We start from the raw sequence: 18,714 nt of genomic DNA, 5'->3' as shown, positions 1-18,714 counted from the left end.
GCACTCTCAGGAGAGGGAGGATCGGTGACACTGGGCGCGGCACTGGGTAACTCGAGGGGGTGGAAGACCACGAGTGTCAAGGAAGCCCCCCGCTCTAGGCCACCAGGTAACTCAGGAGGGTGGAAGACCACGAGTGTCGAGGAAGCGCCCCCGCTCTGGGCCCAGGCTAGCCTGAACACTTCTCCCTCCTGAAAGCTGCTGTGTTATACCTTCTGATTGCGTTGTTTTGTTGCATAGTTGTTTTGTTTCCTTTGGTAATTCTGTAAGCGTTACCAATAAACTTTCTTTCTGTTTCAAAAAAACAAAAACAAAAACAAAAAAAAACCTTCCCTGTTACCTTACCCAGGGAAAAGGGACCTACTTAGCCTGCTCTCCTGCTGTTGCCCTCTGGCCGGGGCTTTCCTTGCTTTTTGCCCCTGCTTTCGGCTTCCCCCCTGTCCGGGTCAGACGCTCTCCCCCCTTTCTTTTCTTTCTGTTGTTTTTTTTTTTCTTTCTCTGCTGTTGCTAGAGTGCTGGCCAGCAGCTGGCCGGCCGTTAGCCCCGCCCCGCCCGCTCTCGGACGCTGCTGCCGCTCCAGCTGAAACCCCCCCCCCCCCCCCGAGAGAGCAGGGGCCTGCTGACCCGCTCCCCAGAGGGGGGGAGTGGAGGGACCCAGCCCCCAGACCCACCTGCTTGCTGCTTGTTTGTGGACCTGTCTCTGGCTGAGAGAATTTCTTATCATCTGCTCTGGCCTCCCTGAAATGTTGGAGCTGCGAAAAAGAAAGCCCGGACAAGGAAGGGAAACAGCCACCTACCAGAGGAACACCGCCCGGGGAATTTACAAATCGCCATGGAGGGGACCCAAGACTGAGTAACTTTCGAACTGTGCTCTCGTGTCGGGGGAGGCCTTGACTGTGTCGAGACTGTGTTTGTAGGGACACAGGGGGTGTGGCACAGAGCTGCCCCCCGATCCATCTGTGTCCTCCCAACCCCCACACTACCATCTTCACAACTGCCTCCTCCACCGTTATTGCTGGCTGTTTAACATCTGCCTCTGGACTTAGCTGCTTGCCCTGATTCCACCATATGGGCCAGAAGCACCAGCCAACCAAACAGGACTCTCTGGACAAGCGTACGGTGGTTCATGTGCCGCCCCCCCCTCCCGAACTGCCCATCCCACAGCCTGTCCCTTTTTACCTGACCCCAACTCCTGTTAACCACCTGCCACCGCCACCGCTGGGGCATCGGCAATGGAGGGCACCGGGGTGACCTCCACCGCTGCCATGCCCACCGCCTCCCCAGACTCTAGGGGAGCCCCTCCAGCCAGCGGGAAAGGCCAGGGCAAGAAGAAGGGGAAGGGCCCTGCTAAAACAACGAGGCCGTCCGTGGCAGGGGCCACACCCACTGCTGCGGCCCCGCCACCGACCACGGTGTCCCTCCCCACTGCCCCCTCCACCAGCTCTGCGGGTGTCCCTCCCTCCCCCCCAGGATGTATGCCCGGGCGGCAGCAGCCCCCCTGCCTGCCGCCTCATCATCTCTCCCACCCACCGCCTCCGCCACCATCAACAGTGGCCGGGGCCCCTTCCCCACCATGACAAGGAAGCACGGTGTCCGATGCCTCCTGGTGCCCACCTCGCCCCACATGGAGACCTATGTGCAGGCGTTGGCGAGGGTGGTGGGGCCCTCGGCCATTGAGATACCACCAGGCATGGGAGAGAGCCTGCCCCAGGGAGAATCCTCCCTCCCTTATGCCGCCCCACCGTCCCTCCCCAAGTCCCTGAGCCATCGCCTTTACCCCCTGACACGACCCCTGCTAACCAGCCCCCAGATGATGCCATGGAGGGCTGGGCCTTAGTCCAGGGGAAGTGAGGCAAGCGGAAAGCTCGAGCTCCGCCTCATCTACCCGAGGTGGAAGCCCCCAGGAAGACCAGGAAGGGGGGCACCGATGCCAAACCTTCCGCTTTGCCCACGAGTGTGTCCCATCCACCGGTGTCAGCCAGGAAAGACATGGTAGCACCGGAAGGTAGTGTCTTCCCTCCACGGGAGACCCTCCCCTCCGAGACCCTCGAAGAAGCCCCTTCTGTCCTCACACTACCTGAAGCCCCCGTGAACCCCGAGGCAACCGTCGTGGTGGGTGCCAGCGGGGAGAACCCCAGGGTGACGGCAAGTGTCCTCTCCTCCATGTTCGAGGAGATCGAGGCCCTAGATCTGACCCTGGTTGCCCAGAGGGAGGACGACCTTTTGCTAGCAAACCTTGATTTGAGCGACCTCACTCCACCCCTCTTTTCCCCATGCTCCCTCCTCCTACCTGCTGCTTCTGCTCCCACCTCTGAGGAGCCCCTGGACTCCTCCATCGACCCGGCCGCTGATGGCACCCCGCTGACGACCACCGAGCCTGCTCAGGTGACAGCCGGTGCCACGCAGCCAGGACATGAATTGCCAGGGCCCCCCCCCCATTGGTGTGGAGCAATCGATTTCCTTCCCGGGTGGGGGCCCAACAGAAGATAATCCACCTCCTGATGCTGTGGCCGCTAAATCCACCATAGAGCCCGCGCCCGATATCACTGAGAGCTCCCTCCCCACCCCCTTAACCCTCGAGTCTGATCGGGAGGCGCCACCATCCAGCTGCTTGCCTCCCGAAACCCAGAACCTCGCCTCTGCCCCTGCCCCTGCCCCTACCCCTATCCAATTTACCTCCTGCAATGTTATTGCCACCACCGGGTCTGTCTCCTTCCCTTTCCCAACTGATGACCCCCAAGGAGCGGCCTTTGTGTTCTCCTGCCTCGACCCATTAGGAGCTGCTATCTTCCCTCCACCGCCCCCTATCGCCCCAGAGCTTGAGGCAAGCCTAGAAGCTCCAGCCCATCAGGCACCCCATCGGGGGTCCGCACCCTGCTTGTCCGTTTTAGTGGACCACGGGGCTGCACCAAGGGCCCCACCGGGGAAACAACCGGGAAACTGTAACCCCATCCCCCCATGAGCTGCGAGGAGAGCTGTGGAAGTTTTTAGAGGATGTCCGTGGCACCCGCAACAAGGTACAGCTTGCTCTCCAGTGATGGGGGGATTTTTTTCAAATCCTCCGGGCCACAAGGGCCCTCATGGGGGAAGGTAAAGGGACGGGGAAGCAGGATGCCGCGGCCTACTGGCGGGTCCGCGTCTTCCATGACCAATTACTCATCTACGGGATGGGTCAAGGACTATTGCACGGCCCGCTGGGGGATGCGAGCGTCCCTGCCAGTGAGGATCCCCCCCGAACCCCCCCATGACACCTCTCACCGTTGCAACGTTGAACACCCGGGGTTGTAGGATGGCTCTCCGCAGGTCCCAGGTTCTCTCCTTCCTTCAGGAGGGAGAGTACTCTGTGATTTTCCTGCAGGAGACCCATACGGATCCGAGCGCCGAAGACAGTTGGCGGCTGGAGTGGGAGGACAGGGTCTACTTTAGCCATTCCACGATTTGGCAGGCTGGAGTGGCGACCCCGTTCTCCCCCGACCTACGGCCCGAGGTGCTAGGGGTCGCCGAGGCCATGCCGGGTTGTCTGCTGCATCTCTGGGTCCATATAGAGGGGCTCATGGTTAACCTCGTTAACGTCTATGCCCCGACATCGGGCCCGGAGCGGCTGCAATTCTACCAGCGGGCGTCCGCCTTCCTCGGCACCTTAGATTCTCACGAGTGCCTGGTCCTGGGAGGGGATTTTAATACCACCCTCAAGGAGCGAGACCGCTCGGGGACCGAGCGGAGCCCAGCCGCTGCGAACACCCTCCGGGAGATAGTTGAACATCACTCCCTAGTGGACATCTGGCGTGACCACCACCCGGATGACACTTCCACGTTCACCTTTGTCCGGGTGGAAGCCCATCGGTCGAGCCACTCCCGGTTGGACCGCATTTATTTATCACGCTTCCATCTCTCACGAGCCCACTCCTCCAGTATTCGGCTGGCCCCATTTTCTGACCATCACCTAGCCACCATGACAGCCTCCCTCTGTGCAGAGAGGCTGGGGCCGGCCTATTGGCATTTTAACAACAGCTTGTTGGAGGATGAAGGCTTCGTGACATCCTTCCGGGAATTCTGGCTGGCCTGGCGAGGGCAGCGGCATGCCTTTCCCTCGGCGCAGTGATGGTGGGACCTGGGGAAGGTGCGTGCCCAGCTTTTCTGCCGCGACTACACCCGGGGCACCAGCTGACGGAGAAATGCGGCAATAGAGCAGTTGGAACGGGAGGTCTTAGAGCTGGAGAGGCGTTTGGCCGCCAGCCCCGAAGACCCGCTCCTCTGCGGAGTGTGCCGGGAGAAGCGGGAGGAGCTCCGGGCCCTCAAGGACCATCGGGCCCGGGGTGCCTTTGTTCGATCCCGCATCCGCCTCCTTTGGGAGATAGATCGCGGCTCCCGCTTCTTCTATGCCCTGGAGAAAACGAGGGGGGCCAAGAAACACGTCACATGCCTCCTGGCAGAAGACGGCACCCCCCTCACAGAACCAGCGGAGATGTGCGGGAGGGCCCGAGCCTTCTACGCAAGTCTTTTCTCCCCGGATCCGACCAACCCTAGCGTTTGCAGAGTGCTTTGGGAGGAGCTCCCTACGGTCAGCGCGAGCGACCGAGACTGGCTAGAGTTGCCTCTCACTCTGGCCGAGTTCTCGGAAGCCCTCCATCATATACCCACTAATAAGGCGTGGACGGGCTGACCGTGGAGTTCTACCGCGTGTTTTGGGACGTCCTCGGCCCAGACCTAGTCACCGTCTGGGCCGAGTCTCTGCAGAGTGGGGTCCTCCCTTTTTCGTGCTCGCCTTATTGCTGAAGAAGGGTGACCTCCGCGATTTATGAAATTGGCGTCCCGTCTCGCTCCTCAGCATGGACTACAAATCATAGCGAAAGCAATCTCGCTGCGGCTAGGGTCTGTGCTTGCAGACGTGATCCACCCAGACCAGACCTACACTGTCCTGGACTGCAGTATCTTTGATAACCTATTTATGGTTCGGGACCTTTTGGAACTTGGGCATAGAGATGGTCTGTCGTTCGCCCTCCTGTCCCTAGATCAGCAGAAGGCATTCGATAGGGTGGACCACGGGTACCTCCTGAGCACTCTCCAGGCGTTTGGCTTCGGACCCCAGTTTGTGGGTTTTCTCCGGGTGCTGTACACTTCCGCAGAGTGTCTGGTTAAGCTCAACTGGACCCTGACCGAACTGGTCAGCTCTCGGGCCAACTGTGTGCTCTGGTGATCGAACCCTTCCTCTGTCTCCTCCGCAGGAGGTTGACAGGGTTGGTGCTGTGGGAGCTGGAGCTGCAGCTGGTCCTGTCGGCGTACGCTGATGACGTGCTCCTCGTGATCCAGGACCCCAGTGACTTGGCGCGGGTGGAGGCTTGCCAGGCCATCTATTTGGCAGCCTCCTCCGCCTGGGTCAACTGGGTCAAGAGCTCTGGCTTGGCGGTAGGAGACTGGTGGCAGGCGAGCTCCCTCCCACCCGCGCTTCAGACCATCTGGTGGAGCGCGGGTCCGCTGCTCTACCTCGGCATTTACCTTTCTGCCACGCATCCCTCTCCGCTGGAAAACTGGGAAAATTTAGAGGGCGGGGTGATAGAGCGGCTCTGGAAATGGACGGGACTACTCCGATGTCTCTCCCTCTGAGGGAGAGCGCTGGTGCTTAATCAGCTAGTCCTGTCCATGCTCTGATACCGGCTCAACACCCTGGTCCCGGCCCTGGGTTTCCTGACCAACCTCCGGACATCGATTCTGGGGTTCTTTTGGTCAGGAACACACTGGGCCCCTGTACGGGTTCTTCGTCTACCCCTGAAGGAAGGAGGACAGGGCCTGAAGTGTCTACACACTCAGGTCCGTGTCTTCCACCTCCAGGCCCTACAGAGGCTCCTCTATGGTGCAGGCAGTTCGGTGTGGAGCATATTGGCGCACGCCATCCTGCGCCGCATCTGAGGGCTCCGATATGACCGGCAGCTCTTTTATCTCTGTCGGGGAGGTCTTCCGCGAGACCTCTCGGGGCTGCCGGTCTTCTACCAGGACCTCCTCCGGACTTGGAAACTGTTTTCAACGACCAGGTCTATGGCGGCCACCGAGGTGGTAGATCTCCTTGCGGAGCCCCTGCTACACAACTCCTAGCTCCGTGTGCAGGTGGCGGAGTCCCGCTCGGTGCGCCAGAGCTTGATCCTGGCAGAAGTCACGAGAGTCGGAGACTTCCTGGACTACAACCGCGGAGACTGGCTGGATCCCCTGACGCTCGCCCGGCGCATGGGGCTCTCCAGACCTCGCACCCCCCGGCGCGTACTTCAGGAGGTGAAGGCCGCTTTGCTGCCCACTGCTCGAGCTTACCCCAACCAGGTCCTGCTTGAGGGCATGCCCCGCCCACCCTCTACCCCAGGCCCGCCGGACCTTTTAATTGGACCCTTGCCACGCAGACCCAATCGACCCCCTCACCCCTTCACTGCGAGCCGGCTGTATGAACTGCAGCCGGTACGCTTCCAAACCGCACCAAGGAAACATCTATACATGCTCGTGCTCCACACCCTTCACACCCTCACCCTAGTGTCCCGCCCCGACACAAAGTGGCGAGACCTTCTGCCACCTTTGGAGGGTGAGCAGCCCCGGTGGGCCAGCCTATATTCCACCTTGGTTCCGAGGCCCATCGGGGACATCAGTTGGCGGCTCCTTCATGGAGCTGTGAGCACGGACACGTACTTGGCGCGGTTCACCCCCGTCCCAGATACTTGTCCCTTTTGTGGTGTGAGGGAAACCCTGGCGCACGTATATTTGGAGTGCACCAGGCTGCAGCCCCTGTTCCAGCTTCTCACAAATCTCCTATTACGTTTTTGGTTGCATTTTTCCCCTCACCTTTTTATTTATGCACTCCCCATCCGTGGCCTCACAAAGTCGCGGGATCTCCTGGTTAACCTCCTCCTGGCCATGGCTAAAACGGCCATCTATAAAACCAGAGAGAGGAGGTTGGCCAATGGAGTTTCCTGTGACTGTGGGGCCATTTTCCGATCCTCAGTCCATTCACGTATCCGGGCGGAGTTCCTCTGGGCGGCGTCCGACTCCCTTGATGTTTGAGGAGTGGTGGGCACTGTCCGAGGTTCTCTGCTCAGTGTCCCTGTCCGGGTCCCTTTGTCTGACCCCTTGATTGGGGGAGAGAGTAAGGGACCCCAACCCCAGCCATTGCTGCTGCGGACACCACCACCTTAGAGGGGTCCTTTCAATGTGGGTGCACGTGCCCCCCCCCCCCGGATTGTTCACCCCAAAGCCTGCCCCTCTTGTTGGGTGCTTTCAGAGGAGGGAATTGTTGGTGACACTCAGGCATGGCACCAGGTAACTCGAGGGGGTGGAAGACCACGAGAGTCGATGAAGCCCCCTCGCTCTGGGCCACCAGGTAACTCGGAAGGGTGGAAGACCGCGAGAGTCGAGAGAGCCCCCTGCTCTGGGCCCTGGCAAGCTTGAACATTTCCCTCCCCTGAAGCTAATGAGAAAACAATTGTGACAGGTTGCTGTGTTACACATTGCATATGCTGCTGTTTTTACTTTGTAAGTGTGCTATGTAAATAAAAAAACATCTTTTGCTTCAAAAAAAAATTACTCTCCTATAGCCATCTGGCCTGACCCTGTCACAGTACATAATGTATGATCTCCCCCTGACTCTCTGTATGCAGTATAACATCTATGTGCTGGGTATGACTGTAAAGAATGTTATCTTCTCTAGAGAGAGGATGGTACACTGGTAACTGAGCTAGGCTACACCCCCCTACACCAAGAGGCTCTGGTTACACAAAGTAAACAAACTAAATTAAATGGAGCTGTAAAAATGAAATGACAAATTAATTACATCATATCAATTTTAACAATTGTGTACAGACCACAATTTTAAAAATAACTTTTTATTTAACTTTGTTCTAATTTTATGTGCCTCACTAAAGGATCTGATCCTGCTGCCATTGCAGTGAATGGCAGATCTTCATCAGTGGGATAGAATCAGCCCCAAGCACCAAAATATGCGGGTACCAGCTCTTATAATTTTGTTATTCATACTTAGATACAGCAAAATCCCATTAACAGTTGGGGAAGAAAGAGGGTTAAAGTAGAAGGATAACAGATTGCTAATCCTGGACACTTATACACATGCTTAGGTTTTCTCACATGTGAAGTCCCATTCACTCTGTAAGTAAAGTTAACATGTTCATAAGTATTTTCAGGATCGGGGATGTAATGAGACTTATATTTTATTATGTAATCATTATGCATGGCAATTAATTAAATGGAAAAAGCAGACTTTTTTGTGAATACCTGTTTTAATATGGCAATCAAGGGCACATGGTAGGTGTAATGTGTTTGGATTTTAAAAGACCATTTGATTACGTATGTGTCAGTCTTATGCTGAACCTTGCTGTTAGTTTGGATATCAGTGCTGTCGTTCAGTGAAATTGGGCAAAAGACTTCTTGGGGAGAACTGGAAATGCTCACGTGGTGCATCCCACAGAGAAGGCTGGGCTTCCTGGCATGGTACAGTCTGCACCTTCCTTATGTGCGTGCGGGAGCTCAAATGTGGTGGTGTCTTGGGTCCTGCTGTGTGGATCCTAAAGCAGGACATTGGAGACAACAATCTAACCCCTCTAGATTAAGAGCGCTATAGAGGCTGGTTCCCTTGGAAAACAGCTAGTTAAAACTAATCCGTTTGTCCCAGATACTCTGTTGGCTCTTGTAGAGATTATAGTCTCAGTCTTCAGGGGCTAGGGGATGGCAGCTGTACTGTGAATACTGCACTACTAGTACAGCTGTGGATGGGCTGTCCCAAAGAATGATACTAGCATTTCTGGAATGTGTCACGGTGAAAGCTGCTGGTATGGAAGACACACACACACACACACACACACCAATTTTGTGGGGCAGAAGGGAGTAATTGTAAATTTGTTGGATAACAAGTAATTTTATGTTAAAAATTACTAGAAATATTTAGTCCAGAGAAACAAGAAATAATGGGCCAGCTCTTACTCCTTGTTTCTCTTATTTCAGGTGATGTGACTCCCGCTATGTTAGTAACAGAGGTTCTTTGACATACCTTCATGGACGCCAGGATTAAAGCCAAGCAAAGTAATCATAGTTATTAGCCAGGGCTATTTTATTATTAAAGAAAGGAAAAGAAAACGTTAAACAAAAAAACCACAAATGACAGAATACAAGTGATTAACTGGTTACTTTAGTTACAATCTCCTCTGTATGCTTCCTTGCGGAGAGCTTTTAGGAGAGATTAAGCCTTTGACAGTGGACTGCATCTGAAGGTGTTCTTCATTTCATAAGTTAAGACCAAAGTTCACTGTTTTCCATATTTATTGTGAGCCCATCTTAGTATCTCATAGATACTTAAACTGTTTATAATTGGGCAAAAGAATTTAAGAGCAGGTGAGGCTTGTTTGGTATCTCATTGATAACTTAAACAGTTGATCATTGGGCAAAGTAAGTAATATTAACTAAGTCCTGTGAAATCAAAGAAAATAGTTAAACTCAAAAAGAGCCATTTAAGGGACAGTCTTGAGATGGGACAATTATGAATATTAAGAAATGTACATACAATTAAATCCTACTATTATTTTGTTTATCAATGTTTAGCCCCTGTCACCTCTTCAAGAATACACGGTCTGACCATCTGGTGATTAACAGGAGAAACTGTTAATATTTTTAAGTTACAAAAGCATTTCCTTATCCCAATAAATATTCAGAAGAGTTTAAATTTAATCTCTTGGCAGTGTCTAAATTAACTTCCTCTCACCAATCTGTGTTGAAGTCCTGGGGAGGTTTTCCTTGGGTTGCTTTCCTTTTGGGGCTTCTCTGTTTTTCTTAATCTGATTGTGGCAGCTTGCTTGTAGAGATGGACAGGATGAGTTGTGGAGTGCTTACTGTTTAAGCAAGGTAGCAGAGGTGTGTGTGTGTGTGTGAAGGGTGCTCCATTTGGAGTTTTATACCCTTCTTCTTTCTATGTTCATGAAGTTATAGGAAAATATGCCTCTTTCAGGCTTCCATGGATTCCAAGTTGGTTACTATCATCCTTCCCCTGGGCTCAGGACCTTTATGGGTTTCCTGTAGGAGCTTCTTCATTAAATGAATATGCAGCACTTTTTAACAGCCTTTGTTCTTGTGCTGGGAAAATCCCAGATAAACTCTAACTTCGAAAGGTTAACGTCTTATTCTTATTCAATCCATTGTCTGACATAGTCCTTCAGTTTATTTAGAGTTCGACAGGAAATGAAAGTGTTTTTAAAAAGTCCAAACAATCCTGTTCTTTTATGAATCTTTTTAGTTTTTAACAGTCATTTAAAATTAAATAATTCTTAGAACATCTTTAGTTTAAGAATCAACAACTCCTTGAGTAATTATTTAAGTTTTTTTGTGTAGTTTAAGTTTGATTTTTCCTGTCATCTTGAGTTGCATGAGGGAGCTATTTAGGCATGCCAATTTAATTAATTCTCCACTAATACAAATATTCTATACTTAAATAGCTTCTGTTAGGGGGCTTATTCCTTCATCCGCTTACTTCCCTGGTCCTTCACGCATGAACAGAGAGCAACAATACCCGAAGTCCAAAGGTGCAAACAATTTGATGTTTGTTGGGGTGAACTTCCAGCAAGCATGATTCCAGTTTCCTTCCTTAGTGTCCCCCTTCCCAGCTCTGACACCACAGAGCCTTACCTGTATTCATGTTCCCATTCCTGCCCTTAGCTAAACATGATTCCAATTTCTCCACCCCCATTCCCTGTTTCCATTTCCCCCTTTAGCAAAATATGATTCCAATTTCCTCAACCCCATTCCCTGTTCCCATTCCCCCCCCCACATCCACCCACTTCCTGATTGACTGCAGACTATATAGTAAAACTTGAGTTCTGCTTCGCTATACCTTAACCAATCATTTTCCTGAAATTTAACTAACCAATCCTAACATATTGTAACATGATTGTTTAACCAATTATATCCCACCACCTTAATTAGTTTACACGCAGCAAAAATAATTTTACAGCAGACAGGAACAATCACAGAACCAGACAGAGATTATACAGACAAACAATAGCAAAGTGGGAACTATAATGACAAAACAATACAGAAGTGAGGATTTCACATCCCAGTTATTGATAAGTGAGTTCTTGTCAGACAGGATGCTATCAAACTAAGTTTCCTTTTACATCTTCTAGGCACTTCCCTTTCTCTGGAGGCGATGGGCATTATCAGGACAGGATTGTATTCCTAACAGTCCAATAGCACCTTATTTCAATGTGACTAGTTTGGAATGTGAGGATGTGACCGGTCGCTTCCCATCTTATGGCTGCCTCTGTTGCTTAGCCAAAGGCCTTAGCCTAAGAACAGGGCCTCAGACTGTCAAAGTAAGAGAAGGACTTTACACTGGCAGACAGTGATTTTGATTCTTTCTTTTATACCTCTAACTAGCCAAGTGATAAGAATACGCCTAAATTCTTAGAGTATAGGCCTTTACAGACAGGCCTGAATATCTATATCCTAACAGCTTCTTACATCAATAATTATTTTAGCAAGATCATTAGAGTCTATGTTAGTGCATGAACACTTTACCATTTACATAGCAATGATATTAGGAAATTACTTTAGTGCTTTGCATTTAGTTAAAATACTTACAAATATGCCATTCAAAATGATTTGCTGTTTCACAACTGAAGAAATAAAGGTTTAAAACATTTCCAACTACACATGTTTTTCCTAGACACTTTTGAGTGAAGTTTTTAGAGTAATTATAAAATTCAACAAGAATATTTCTAGAATTATTTGTGTGGGTTTACTCTGAAATTTTTCTTGGGAGAGTGAAAAAGTCCACTTTACACCTAGATTTATTCTTTGATAACGCAACCCTACATTCCTTTTCACAAATCAGGTCTTTTCCTAAAAGGTGAATGTTTTTTGTATGGTGTATTTTCTTGAGACAAGGATTACATTTGTACCAAACTGGTATTTTACACAAAGGGAGATGTTCTGGTTTGTTTGTCTCTGGGGTGACAGAAAGCAGAAGCCTCTTGGAATTGCTCTCCTTAGTTTGAATGTTTTCTACAATTGAATAAACAAAAACATATATAGGTGAGGTACTTTTCTCCAAGTACCATGTATATGAGAGCAATGATAAATATACACTATTTTTCAGTAAAGGCACAGGGAAGCTTAATTACATAACATTAAAATAGTGTATTAATATACTTTTTGCATTAATATTGAGGTCTCTACCTCAATTTATTACTTAAAAACAAAGAGCTGAATTTTCCCCTGCATCTGGGGTTTTCTTGTTGTGAGGGGAAGGAGGTGGCCATTGGGGAGCCAGGTACAGCAAGCTCCCTCATTCAGCACCAGACTGGCCCTGACATTCCTTAGAGTAGCCCAGGTGCTACTCTAGCTTATACCACTAGATATCTTCTTCCACTGGAGTGTAGAAGAGCTCTGCTAAGGTGGAGTGAAGGGGTGGCTGGAATGGGAGCCAGCTCTACCTATTTCACTAGCTTTATGCCAACAGAGAAATCCCTTCTCCAAGGATAAATCTTCACTGGCCACTTATGGGCAGAACCCAACCAGTCTGCACTGCCCGATCAGCACAAAGTGGATGCATCATACTGCAGGATCTGGCCCAACATATTTCCATTCCAGTTCTCTGTACATTGTAGAGGTTCATGAGCCTAGGAATTCTATTTGGTACTCATATTTATGTTTGCACTGGTCACCTGTCAGCCACTTTTTGTGTTGTCATGGGGACATGGCTCATTACAAATCTGAACAATATAATATCTTGGGCTTTATAGACTTTTCTCCTGAAATTGACCAGGTTTTCATTTGTATCACAACATCTATTGTTACTTGTTAATAGATGTCCGTTATGCAGCTAGCAGAGAAAATGACACAATTTATCTGAAAATGAGTTTTCTTCCTAGTTTGTTGGTATGGCTAGATGTATATCACCTTTTGCATTACTCTTCCTATGATGTAATTACCTCAAGATATCACTACACAAAATGATCAGCAAGGCTAATTCTGAAATTATCTTTTTGTTTTTGGTAGCTTAGTGCTCACAACGAGGGCTTTGAGTTCAGCATGCTAGGTCAGTTCTGAGACAAGAAGTGACTCAGAATATGAAATAAAAGGCAGATTGTAAATTGTGTGGCACATTTCTGTAATTAAAGTAGCTGTTAATTCTTTAAAGTGTGGCTGTACTTTGAAAAATCACTTTGTAAAATATGGCGTTATGGAGTTTCCAGCCTATAGCCTGGTTATAACCGTTCCAGGATATAACAATAACAAATGTAGTATTAATTGGACTTAACCACATGCTTAAAGATAAGCACGTGCTTAAGTGGTTTTCTGAACTCGGTTCCTAATGAAGTACAAATGTAAGTGTTAGAGAGAACTGCCCATAGTACTGGAGTTTGGACAGATACTTTAAATAGATAATTTTTGTCTTCTGACTGTACCATCAGGTGATATTTGTTGTAATGATCAGAGTTACTGCCTTTCTGCGAGCCTTCAGGGTCCAATACACACTCCCTCAAAAGGGAGAACGACATTATATTTCTATACATTATACATCTCCTTAATGTTTACCCACAACTCCCTATATTAACTTTGAACAATGAAGTCATTGCTAGCTCTTGAGGCACTATCATTTTTCTGCAGTTTTTTTTTTTGTGGTTACACTACTGTACTTTAACCAAGTTTTTGTTGTTTGTTTTTGCTTTTTGAACTTACAGTACAGCTAAGTACAGCGTGGTGACATTTCTACCTCGATTCCTCTATGAGCAGATTAGAAAAGCTGCTAATGCTTTCTTCCTCTTCATTGCCTTACTGCAGGTATGGTTTTATTTTTTTAAACCTTTGATTCAAAAGAAATTCCAATGTAATTACAAAGAAACTAAAAGAAAAAAAACATCAAGTGTGCCTCAATAGAATAATTCATAGATTCATAGACACTAAGGTCAGAAAGGACCATTATGATCATCTAGTCCGACCTCCTGCACAACGCAGGCCACAGACTCTCACCCACCCACTCCTGCGAAAAACCTCTCACCTATGTCTGAGCTATTGAAGTCCTCAAATCGTGGTTTAAAGACTTCAAGGAGCAGAGAATCCTCCAGCAAGTGACCCGTGCCCCATGCTACAGAGGAAGGCGAAAAACCTCCAGGGCCTCTTCCCATCTGCCCTGGAGAAAAATTCCTTCCCGACCCCAAATATGGCGATCAGCTAAACCCTGAGCATATGGGCAAGATTCACCAGCCAGATACCCAGGCAAGAATTTTCTGTAGTAACTCAGATCCCACCCCATCTAACATCCCATCACAGGCCATTGGGCCTATTTACCGTGAATATTTAAAGATCAATTAATTACCAAAATCATGTTATCCCATCATATCATCTCCTCCATAAACTCATCGAGTTTAATCTTAAAGCCCGATAGGTCTTTAAGCCCCCACTGCTTCCCTTGGAAGGCTATTCCAAAACTTCACTCCTGTGATGGTTAGAAACCTTCGTCTAATTTCAAGTCTAAACTTCCCAATGGCCAGTTTATATCCATTTGTTCTTGTGTCTACATTGGTACTGAGTTTAAATAATTCCTCTCCCGCTCCAGTATTTATCCCTTCGATATATTTATAGATAGCAATCATATCTCCCCTCGACCTTCTTCTAGTTAGGCTAAACAAACCAAGCTCCTTGAGTCTCCTTTCATAAGACAGGTTTTCCATTCCTTGGATCATCCTAGTAGCCCTTCTCTGTATCTGTTCCAGTTTGAATTCATCCTTCTTAAACATGGGAGACCAGAACTGCACACAGTATTCCAGGTGAGGTCTCACCAGTGCCTTGTATAATGGTACTAACACCTCCTTATCTCTACTGGAAATACCTCGCCTGATGTACCCCAACACCGCATTAGCTTTTTTCACGGCCATATCACTTTGGCGGCTCATAGTCATCCTACGATCAACCAATACTCCAAGGTCCTTCTCCTCCTCCATTACTTCTAATTAATGTGTCCCCAGCTTATAACTAAAATTCTTGTTATTAATCCCTAAATGCATGACCTTACACTTCTCACTATTAAATTTCATCCTATTACTATTACTCCAGTTTACAAGGTCATCCAGATCCTCCTGTATGATATCCTGGTCCTTCTCTAAATTGGCAATACTTCCCAGCTTTGTATCATCTGCAAACTTTATTAGCACACTCCCACTTTTTGTGGGAGTAATAAAAAGGTCAGTAATAAAAAGAAATAAGATTGGTCCCAAAACCGATCCCTGAGGAACTCCACTGGTAACCTCCTTCCAGCCTGACAGTTCACCTTTCAGTAGGACCCGCTGTAGCTCCCTGTTAACCAATTCCTTATCCACCTTTCAATTTACATATTGATCCCCATCTTTTCCAATTTAACTAATAATTCCCCATGTGGCACCGTATCAAATGCCTTACTGAAATCTAGGTAAATTAGATCCACTGCGTTTCCTTTGTCTAAAAAGTCTGTTACTTTCTCAAAGAAGGAGATCAGGTTGGTTTGGTACGATCTACCTTTTGTAAAACCATGTTGTATTTTGTCGCATTTACCATTGACCTCAATGTCCTTAATTACTTCAAAATTTTTTCCAAGACCTTGCATACTACAGATGTGAAACTAACAGGCCTGTAGTTACCCGGATCACTTTTTTTTCCTTTCTTAAAAATAGGAATTATGTTAGCAATTCTCCAGTCATATGGTATAACCCCTGAGTTTACAGATTCATTAAAAATTCTTGCTAATGGGCTTGCAATTTCATGTGCCAATTCCTTTAATATTCTTGGATGAAGATAAAGTAGTCACCATTATCACAGTGTGAAGTACATAACTTTAAACAGGAAATTAAAGGATAGTTGGAGATTTTGAAAGCTGTTTGCAAAGTAAATTCCAATTTTATAAGAAGTCTTGTTGCTAATTTCACCGTAAATCACTATTAAACTAACCAAAGATACTAAAAAAGCTTCCTTTTTTGCATACATGTGCTTGTAAAGCCAGGTTGTCTTAGTTACTATAGGCCAGATACTCATCTGGTATAAATAAAGAAAATGAAGGTATGCTACTTTACACCACCTGAATGAGTTCAACTGTCTGGCCTGGGAGGGAGAGAGAAATGTGTAAGTAATAGAATTGTAGAAATTCTAAAATGACCTATGATAGCTTTCTTTTGTGAAATATGATGTAAAGGTCTGGTATATCAGGGCCTTTCAGAGCTGTAGCAAGTGCTTATAAACCATTGAGAAGCTGGGAATCTCCGCTTTCCACTGTTTATAAAACTTCCCTTTCTGGTCCTGAATCTTAAATATCTTGGTGATACAGGACTGACTATGATCTATCTTGCACCTCTGACCAATACATTTTTAGGGGAAACTTGTACACTTGGGTGGGAGGGGAAGAAGAAAACATTTCTCTGACATGTTTTTTATTGGTTTGAAAATGGATCTGTTTGAATCGTCTCAAAGTTTATTGTGTCAGAATAAGTTCCAGGATATGTGGGATAGTTTGCAGAGTGCAGCTGAGAGGGTTAAGGTTCCATCCCTTATGGCTGCTGTTCTAGTTCCACTTCTCACTTGATATATTCATAAAACACTAAACTTTACCTGATATAAATCATAGATTTGCTGCATAAGAGAGTTTTATTTTTTTCTTCCTTTACAGCAAATTCCAGATGTCTCTCCAACAGGAAGATATACCACCTTGGTGCCATTGCTATTTATTCTAACCGTTGCTGGCATCAAAGAGATTATAGAAGACTACGTGAGTATAATTTATTTAATTTGGGAAACAGGTAGGCTTCCTACCAATGAAGCACATACAGTTTAAGAGTAAATGCATCTTTAAGAGTGACACAGTAACCGTTGTTGTTGGATCAAATCCTGAGATCTTTGCTTAGTTGTTACTCAGCCCTTTTCAGGTAAATAGTCCATTGACTTTAAGAGGAGTTTGCCTGAGACAGGACCTCAGGAGTCGGCTCATTATCATTATTTAATAGTACTTTATTAAACATATGTATGTCTTCATAGGTGTGCTGTCTGTTTTGAAGAATTGAATGGATCTGGGCTGGTGGGTTGATATGAAAGCTTATGTACAATAGGAAATGCAGATGAACTTTGAACTGGGTAACGAAAACATAATATTAAAACAAATGGAGCTGCACCTATTTATATCAGTGGAGAATCTGCCTCATAGTATAGCAATAAAAATATTTGAATTTATTTTATCAAGAGAATTCCTAAGTTTAAAACATACTGAGAAAAGCAAATTTTGAAGAGGCTATACATATATTTTTATTTGGAAGTGTGAGAAATATAAATATCTTTCTGTACTTGTAAGAATAATCACACTCACTAAATCTCATCTCTTTTCACCGTCTAATACGTGTAGCACAATAATTGCACATGAAGGAGCAAACTTTCAAATTGGCTTCCCCAGAGAATGCGAATTTGCATGCCCAAATTTTAGCTTGCAGTGTTTTGTTTTGCACACTCCAAAGCTCCATATTTCTTGCACAAATAGAGCAATTAATTATCTAGTAACCCAGTTTGCACATTTGTATCCAGCAGGATCAGGGTGCAAAAAATCATTGCCTAAAATTACATGTGTAAAAAGAATTATGTGCTGTTCTGTTTGTGCAAGTTTAGGTGCTGCTTTGTAAAGTTTGGCCCAACGGCTTCTCTGAGTAGAAACAAAATCGCTTATTTGTGGCCAAGAAATTGACTCTTTAATTACATATGGCAGCCAAAAAAAAGAAAAAGCTGTTTCTCTGTTTTTTTTTCCTCTCAGGTGTAGTATATTCTCTTCAAGTAGTCAAAAGTTAGATTTTGCCATCCTGAACAGTAACTTAGGTCTGGTCTCTAAAATGCACAATGCTAGAGCCTTTAATTCTGCCCTTTCTTTAAGAAGGGAGAAGGTATAGTTGTACATTTTATTATCAAAGAGACTAAAATGCCCAATTTGTTGAGCAATAGTGTCACTGGTGGATGAATATCAGAAGGAAGATACTGAGGGCCATTGGCACATGACTGAGAGAGATCGCTAGGGAACCTTCCAATGTTTGGATATACTTTGGGTACACATACACATTTTGGATTTTTCTCTGAACAGAACCTTTGGCCCCTCAGTGGTATTTAGATTCGTCTTTGGGAAAACAGCATTTTATTTAGCAATAAATCTCTGCCAAAAAGAAAGGAAAACTGAAAGCAACATACCCTTTTCATCTGACAAATAAAAAGACATCCCTAATCAGAACTGACTTTCTTTTGTAGTAAGCCAGCATTATTTAGTCCTTTGACTTTGAAATGTAGGTAAACTCAGTAGCCAAGAGACCTTTCCTGACAAGCAGATTGGAAGACAATGTAAAGGATGACTGTCACCGGGGGCTGCTGTTTCTCCCCAGCTCCAAGCATGTGCTGCTATGCCCAGTCTCTGTCAAGGAGGCTTATAATTCTATTATAACAAAGGTTACCAAACAAACAGAACACCATCTTAAATCCATACCTGGTCACCCGTCCCAGGGGTCTCTGGCACTCCTGTTTCTGGCAGTTTCCTCCTCCAACAGCTCCGCTCCCCTTCTGGGAATGCCTACACAGCAAAGAAAAACCCATGGCTGGGTTGACTTCTGGGCTGTCTGGCGCCTGAACAATGGGACCCTCCCACCCCACAGGGTCCTAGAGCATGGGCTTGGGCATCTGCATAGCCATGAAACA

General features: G+C 47.1%; 1 protein-coding gene across 3 annotated transcripts in view; it reads left to right on the top strand.

Annotated features, from left to right (window-relative positions):
• Positions 1-18,714, top strand: part of ATP8A2 (ATPase phospholipid transporting 8A2) — a 690,440-nt gene that overhangs the window by 112,667 nt on the left and 559,059 nt on the right. For all 3 annotated transcript variants that reach the window (XM_084650563.1, XM_084650564.1, XM_084650565.1), the window contains exons 3-4: positions 13,716-13,815; positions 16,667-16,765. In XM_084650563.1, the coding sequence (XP_084506689.1) occupies positions 13,716-13,815; positions 16,667-16,765 (199 nt within the window). The remainder of the gene's footprint in view (positions 1-13,715; positions 13,816-16,666; positions 16,766-18,714) is intronic.

The sequence above is a fragment of the Lepidochelys olivacea genome (assembly GCF_965140295.1).
Source record: "Lepidochelys olivacea isolate rLepOli2 genome assembly, chromosome: 1".
In the NCBI taxonomy this organism is placed as follows: domain Eukaryota; kingdom Metazoa; phylum Chordata; order Testudines; family Cheloniidae; genus Lepidochelys; species Lepidochelys olivacea.
This window is presented reverse-complemented; position numbering and strand designations above follow the sequence as displayed.